At 42.2% G+C, this 8,177-nt stretch overlaps 1 protein-coding gene across 1 annotated transcript; it reads right to left on the reverse strand.

Moving 5' to 3' along the window:
- Nucleotides 1-1,429: 1,429 nt before the first annotated feature.
- Nucleotides 1,430-3,325, reverse strand: LOC149390484 (shikimate O-hydroxycinnamoyltransferase-like). Its single transcript, XM_089619781.1, has 4 exons — nucleotides 2,778-3,325; nucleotides 2,510-2,593; nucleotides 2,145-2,407; nucleotides 1,430-1,963 (listed from the first exon to the last, which is right to left on the reverse strand). The coding sequence occupies exons 1-4, from the start codon at nucleotides 3,192-3,194 to the stop codon at nucleotides 1,486-1,488; spliced, it is 1,242 nt and encodes a 413-aa protein (XP_089475907.1). The 5' UTR covers nucleotides 3,195-3,325; the 3' UTR covers nucleotides 1,430-1,485.
- Between the last annotated feature and the right edge of the window lie 4,852 nt (nucleotides 3,326-8,177).

Genomic DNA, 8,177 nt, shown 5'->3' on the forward strand with positions numbered 1-8,177 from the left:
CCCCTCCTTCTAGCGCCAAAATGTTGTCGCACGAAAATGAACAACTATTTAAAACCTCGGGCGGTTCGATCCAAGGCCGGACCAAGTGATCGCACCCGGGCCAAGAGTGTGAACTCGATAGTCTCGAGCTAGGGTTTTCTTCGATCAACCCGCCTCTCGGGAGAGGTAGGGGGTGAGGAGGATGAGTGACCGTGCCTTGGTTGTCGGCTGCCTACGTACCCGTGCGTGGGATCAGGTCAGAACGTAGTTCAAGCGTGTAGGACGCTGTGTGAGGCGCGGAGCCTTGGCGAAGAGGCGTGCTCGACGAAGGAAACGGGGCGCGAGGAGTCCTCGGCAGCGTCTCAGAACTTCGGAGATCGCGTACGCGTCTAGCGTGTTAGACGCGCGAGGGTAGCTCTAGTTGAGAACCCTAGGGGCGTGCTTGAGCACCGGAAGACGTTCGGTCACAGGGAGCGACGTCCGGGAAGTTCCCGTGAGTGCTTTGGGACCTTTGAGAACGAGGGAGAGAGAAGAGAACCTGCTTCAGGCCAAATGTGGCATCCAGAGAAGCAGAGAAATCGAGCGTATCGATAAGAGATGAAGAGAATTATTGGATATTTTGGGATGGTTTTCCCCTCAATGAGAGAGGGTATTTATAGGTGTCTGGGAGCCTTAGAAGGTCCCTTTTTCGTCCATGTGGGACTAGGATCGCGCATGCCATCAAGTGGAGGCGCACGGCGCGCGCGGCGCACAAAGAGCGGCGCGCGGCGCGCGGCCCAAGGGGCGCGGCGCGCGTGTCACCGGGCGCGGCGCGAGGGTCACCAGGCGCGGCGCAGGTCGCGCGGCGCATGGAGCGCGCGGCGCGCGCTTGTATGGCGCGGCGCGCCGTCTGCTGCACGGCCGGCCGGCGTAGCGCGCTGTGTGCGTGATGGACGGCTCGTCTTGGCCGGGTTCTTGCGGGCCTTCGAATGTCATTCTTCTCACGTGAAATATGAAGCTTTCTACTTGATGAGAGTGACTCGATTCGAGGAGCAAGGCTCGGCCTGACGAGAGCGACTAGCGACTTGATTCGAGGAGTGTCTCGAGGATGACTCGAGGCTCGACTCGAAAATGACTCGAGGCTCGACTCGAAAATGACTCGAGGCTCGACTCGAGGAACAATTAAAGGCTCGACTCGAGGAACCATTCAAGGCTCGACTCAAGGAGCGAAGCTCGACTCGAGGAGATTGACTCAAGGCTCGACTCGAGGAGCGAAGCTCGACTCGAGGAGTCAGGAGTTTGGGCGAGGGCTTGAAGATTTGCCGCTCTTCAGGACCTCCGGCCTGACCATCGGCCCTTTGAGCGACGTGCCTTCTTGGCGTCTCGGGTTTTCCGAAAACGACCGACAACAGTTTTTATAAAACATCAAAACCTAGTTTGAACATTAATTGAAAAAAAAACCACGAAAGCGTTTAACGAATCGAAATTACTTATGCATTGATATTAGAGTCTATAATAACTTGGTTTCTAGATAAAAGTCTCATTCTTGTTATTGCCCTCAAAGCAATAAAATATCTTGTCAAACTTGTCCATGTGATGAGGCTCCAAAGCTATGGCCACAGACAAACCTCCAGTTTGATGATTACTTGGGAAGATGTAAGCCTTCTCGTACTTAATGGTTCCCGGTCCTGTGTAAATCGGTGGACCCCACCCGAAATCAGCGTCAGTGAGCCCTATCTTAGCCCAACTAGTGATCTGAAAATTAGGACTGTAGAAAAGATGAGGCCCTATTTTCGCAGCCGTTAGATCCGGCGACATTAGCACGAGATGGTCCATCGCGGATCTCAGGTATTCTTCATCCATCCGAATCAAGGCCTCGTGAATCTTTGCCGTGGCGTAAGCTAATGGCTCCGACTCCAGATCTCCGACCCGAGCAACGGAGACAGCGCGGAAAATGGCGTTGCCGAAGAAGCCACGTGGCAGCTGTGGCTTCCACCTATTGAACCTGGCGTCAAAGTTGAGATTTGTTTTAAACTTAGTTGACTTAAACCTTGAATGTTCAGTTGAGCGAGGTTAACCTTAACCAAAGCATCTTAAAACAACGGTTAACGCTGGTTATATTTAAAGAAATCCCCAAAATACTCTATTTTTTAATCAATTTATTTGAATAAAATACCCATCTTTACCTGGCGTCTACTGGGAACATCAGCCTTGTCTTTTCTCCACTGCCAATTCCGCGGGCTTTGCAGACGCATTTCCAGATATGCCCCGTCAAAACCTCGAAGGTAGAATAGTTATGACCACCGTTGGATTTGTCGGCTGTCGCGGCTTTAATTAAATCTAGTTGCTCACTGGTCAGTCCGAAGACTGAAATCTTGACGGCGTTGGGCTCAGCTGGGTTGTTAAAGATTTGGGGGGACTGTGAGCATGAGTATTCAGGGTGATCGAACTAGGGTTGAGGAGGGTCGCGAGGGCAAAGTAGTAAAGCACGGTCCAGAAATGGTTGAGTTGAAATTTCGAGACCGCGAGCAATCTCTGACCACGACTTAACAAGATGGAAAGCTGATGATCCGTCCATACCGTGGTGTTCTCCGCGGACGCCGACTGAGACGCCACCGCACCTGAAATTAGTCACCTGAAACGCGATTTAAGCATTAATATACTTGGCCGCAAATATTGCAATACTATTAACACACACACACAAAAAAGAACCTAAAATTTATTTGGAGCGGTACCCCCATAAGTTTTTTATTATTATTATTATTATTATTACTTTACTCTATCTAAGTTAGATTCGATGACAGTGTAGTAATAAATACCTGCACCGCCAACATAGGGTAGGATGAAATATCTTGACTGCTGAGGTCAATAAAAGGGAGAAGAACAAGCATCTCTGGCGACGGAGCCAAGTCTCCGAGAGCTTCGATGTTGGAGTCAGTCTGAGCCTCCAGAAACGGAACGCCCTCGTCGTTGCAGTCGAGCTCTAGGACTCCATTTCCGTCGAGCCTGCACCGACCGGCCAGTGGGTAGAAGTAGACCAGAGTCTTGCTCAACGACTCCCTCAGCGCCGCCGCGAACTCGGCGCTATCTATCTTCGGCCGGTAAATGTAGACACAAGAGTTGTAGCGAGGGAATAAATTCGTTCTATCGAGCAGCGTAAAAGGTATCGACCGTCGAGCCATCTTCTCGGCCGGCTTCACGGTTGATTCCTTCCTCGTCTTGACCTCGATCATCATCTTATTTTTGTGTCTCTACTCTAGTCACTTCAAAAATAAGAAGAAAGTAGTTTGTTTCAATACTCTTTATTCTTTATTGATGCAAATATATTGTATGGTTGAGAAGATGCCATATATATGTTGGTTTGTTATGAGTAATTCCTTCCATGCCATATATATCACTTTAACGCGCGTCTTTATAGCTGCTGGACCATGCACTAATTGAAACGACAGCTGTTTATTCAGTAATGTCTCAAAATATTAAATGGAAATGTTGACTTTTTATACGCCCTCTCTCTCTCAAAAATGAAAAAACGGGGAATAACAAGAAATCAAAGCGAAATAAACAATCAAAACACAACAGAAAAAACTTCCTGCACAAACAATGTAGAATGATTGAGAGCCAAAAACAGGAAAAAAAAAAAGAAAAAAAAAAGAGATGATCACACGAGGATTTTTATCATGGTTTAGGTGGACGTGATCATAATCCATATTACAGTCAACACATAAGTATCCTATTGCGATCCACTATCTTCGAGCAATGATATGAATATTATAGCTTCAAAATATACCTTCAAAATATCAAAGCAGAGCACAAAAATAGATGAGAAAATAGAATTAAAAGAAAGTCTAAATGAAAACTAGTTAATCGAATCACAATTAGAAGCGTATATCTCGATAATGACGCCAAAAACTTGTTGCAAAAATCCACACACGCAATCGTACGTGTCTTCCAAGTAATATAGCGTACTAAAAGTACGGGTATCGAATCCCATGAAGACTAAGTTTAATTAATAATTCAATCAACTAGAACAAATTGAACTCAACATATTGGGGGAAGATAGTTATCACAAAACTTTGACAACACTACTACAAATTGGGGATTCCACAACGGTACAGAACCGTTGTGGAAATCTTCCACAATGGTTTTGTACCGTTGTGGAATCCTCCGATGTGGAATATTTCCACAACGGTACTCATCCCGTTGTGAAAAAGTAATGATTCCACAACGGGACGAGTCCCGTTGTGGAAATATCCATGATTCCACAACGGGACAGTCCGTTGTGGAAAAATTTAACAGATTTAAGCACCTCGCCACGGCAGCGTGTATAGTTCGCCGTGGCGAATCTTTCCACAATGGTACAATTGTATCGTTGTGTAACGTTTCGCCGCGGCAAAATATACACGTTACAGCGGCAATTTTTTTTTTTTTTTTCGGGTAACTCGCCGCCGCCACGTTATGTTTTCTCCACAGTGTGATCTTCTACAACGGTAATTCTGTACCGTTGTGGAAGATCTCGCCACGGCGAAAACATAACGTGGCCACGGCGAGTTTATGTTGATTTAAAAAAAAAAAACTCGCCGCATCAAGGTACATTTTTTTGCAACGGTGAGTTATATTCCTAGGAAAATTTTCCGCGGGATGACCTATCACACGCCGCGGCCAAATTGTACCTGAGAGCTATTTTTGCAGTTTTCTAATTAAAAAACTTGAAAATGAAATTATATATCCAAAATCAAAATATCCATAACATCCAAAACAAAAACATCCCAAACGAATATCTATATCATCCAAAATCAAACTAATATTCACATTCTATAAAAGTTTGTACGTAAAATACCCATTTTTCTCGAACTTTTTCTAAGTTATCCGGTGTATATGACTTCTTCAATTGTAATTTATCTAGACCAACTCCAACAATATCACGCATATAACTTAAGACATAATACCTGCATTCAGTGTTTCAAATAACATGTAATTAATTTACCTTTTTATTAACTTCTTTAAATCGGATGAGATTTTATTTTTCAACGGGTCAAAGAACATCGCTTGATCTTTCCAAAGATCGAAGACAACAAGCATCCAATGATCATTTAAATTGTACCGCATCAAAACTAGTTGTCTTGATTTGCAATTTCGTACCATTTTTCCGGTTTTGCTTGACTAGTTCGGAAAAATGGGCCTCGTCGTTGTTGGTTTGGAGGTAGCAACTCAAACCCGCTTCCACAAAAACACATTACTTCACTCCGCTTATTTTTGTCTAATAATGATTGTAGATAACTACGAAAAACAAATATTGAATTAGTTAATAAATGAAGTATTGTATATTGATATAAGAAAAATAATATTAAAGAAATATTTATCCCATGTAAACCGCGATGCATGATGCGCCAATTTCCTCAAATCTAAGGAATTCTCTAACATCATCAAACGTCACCGGAATAGGCACTACGGCGATACTTGCACAAACTTTTACATTGATTGAATCCCCTTTCGGTAACATTAATCGGTTAGCGTGTTGTGCGAGCTATCGAAACTTTGGATTAATCAACTTGTATGAAATCTTCTTATCGTCTTCGGCGCTAGGTTCATTATCAACACCGACCTTCAACACTTGTGTGACCACCGGGCCGTGACTCTCTTTTGTAATTTTGGTTTCTACTAATCTCTTTGGCCACTTAACGAACCCCCCTACGGCTTCTTCAATAGTCTTGGCTTCGTCGGTGGGAATCGGCAAAAAACCTTTCTTAATCAAAGCCGCCGCAACGCTTACTCGTACGTTTACATCCTCTAAAGATGAGAAATGAATGGATTCGGCTTTCATGTACGCTCACCCATTCGCTACATGAACCATGCCTTCATTCGAAAAGTTATCAAGGAGGAGAAGGCATTTGATGCTTTCATTCGAACACGGTGTCACCGACGTGGTTGGATTCATTGAGCAACTTGCTCGAACACTATCGGGTTTGTCGATAATTAGGGGATCGACAGGCGGACGCTCTAATGTTATAAAAAAAGTATAAAAATATTTAACTTTATTACTTGTATTAAAAAATTGAAAATTAACTAAAGACGTCGTTCCATTACCCATGTCTTCATCACCATCTTTAGCCATGTCATCATCACCACCCTCATCTCTTCATCATCACCCTTAGCCATCGCTTCATCGTCAACAATCTTTTCATATGAAACATCTTCATTTGTAGGACGTAGAACATTAGGCAACTCGTAATTAGCATCTTTGAGACTCAAACCATTTTGAGTTAATGCTTTCATGATGAAAGTTTTTAACTCACACATTTCTCAACGTAATTAGTTACCTCGTCGGTCGAGTTTGAAGGACGAGATACGAAATTGCAACTTCATGAGTATTTAGATTGCCCACGAACACGACCGAAATGTTCCTTAGTTCCCAATGTTGGAATTGATCTAGGGTTTAAGAAAAAGTTTAACGCTACGGGTAAGCGGCGGAATTTTAAAAATTTTCTTTTGACAAGTAAAACGATTTTACTAACCTAGACAAAGAGCAAGTACACGTAAATAAAAACTATTATGAGCATTATAAATTAACTAACCTTTTTAGAAGCTTGTGTTGTCATTTGTGCCCACAAGAAGAGTAGTAGTGTCTATTTGTGTACATTTGATGTAATATAGTCTCATGAAGACTCTTGCTTGTAATTGCCTATTCATTTAATAATAAAGTTGAAACGTTCATTCAATCTTCCTTGTCTGAAGCTTTATGATAAAACCTTAGTCTTTTAGTCCATAAACAAACTTAACAACTTACGAAGAGACAACTGTAGATTTGCATGAACAAACTCTTCGTAGTTTGCTTAAAACGATATATTCGCAATCTTAGGGTCAAAAGACTATTGACCTCAATACGATTGTTAGAAGAATCTATGATGTCTGGTTATGAGGCATTGAGAGTTGGAGACTCTATAGTTCTTCTAGGTATCTTTCGAAGGTACTGAATTGACCAGTGCACTTCTAGAGACAAGATAAGAACAAACCATTTAACCTCTTATGTCTCGAAGTCACTATGTATGAATTGCATCATGCTTGCCTTAATCCTGAAATGAGACATGTCATTTCACACCTTAGTATTCTCATTTGAGAAAGTCAGAGTTCGGACTCACTATGTGATTCCGAACAGGGCCTATTGGTGAAGTACTAAGTTGTGAGAATGTCATGAGTAACTTTGTGAAGTTCTCATAGATATGGAATTCATGTACAAGATTGATGAAATGCAATGTATGTCACCTCATGCTTTGTTCCTTGGAGTGTGAATAAATGAATTGGCCAGTGTCCAAATTGAGTCCTGACTCTTTTGGATGAAACAATGTGACTTGTTAGCTCCTCGTCAATACATTGTTTCTAACTTATTCACAAGCGACAAAGGAGTTGAGGAAATAACAGCTAGAAGGGTAAAATGGTAATTTTAGTAAATCCCGACTAGCTGATGACATTCATGAAGGGTACCATAGATAATATTCAGTGGATCCACTCATCATAATTAGGTTGAATTCTTGAGAAGAAAATAAATTCATTTGAACCGAGAGATTTTCAGTGTCAACTCTTTAGTGGAGTCAGTTGGCATTAAGCTAAACTTAGAAAAGGTTTGTGAACTTTTGAGTCCAAGTGTTTAGCTCAAGCTTTGTTCATTTGGGTCCATGAGGTCACTGTCACGAATCACATCGATTAGGAATAGTTAAACTGGAAGCTAAGTCCAAACAATAACGAAAATTGTCGAAAGGGTAATTTTGTCTTTTTGGACATGGCATGAAATGAATGTCAATAAATTTTTTTTGACAATGTCATATGATGACATATTATATCACACGGCCATAACATGTTTATTGGGCCTTGTGAATTAATTTCATTTCATAGAATTTTACTAGAAAATTCTTAATGGGCTTTTCTTATGTTGTCATGAACAAGTAAAAGAAAACCTAGAAAGCCTTTCTAGAAGGCTTTTGGCCGGCCAACCCAAGTGAATGGGAGACCATATTTCGTGCAGCCCTTAGTGTGAAAGAGAGTTTATTTTGTGCATTAATGTATGAAGATACTTGCCAAAAGAAAAAGTGGAAACAAATTTCCTCTAGGAGAGTATGACATGGGCGACCAAGGCAAGCAAAATAGGAAACAAATTTGCTTCTGGATGACAAGGCTTACACGCCCAAAATGAGAAAAGGAAATAAGGATTATTTCCTCATGAATAT

This window comes from Urtica dioica, chromosome 7 (assembly GCF_054948205.1).
Source record: "Urtica dioica subsp. dioica isolate 48M chromosome 7, U.dioica_male_clone48M_v1_H2, whole genome shotgun sequence".
Taxonomy (NCBI): Eukaryota; Viridiplantae; Streptophyta; class Magnoliopsida; order Rosales; family Urticaceae; genus Urtica; species Urtica dioica.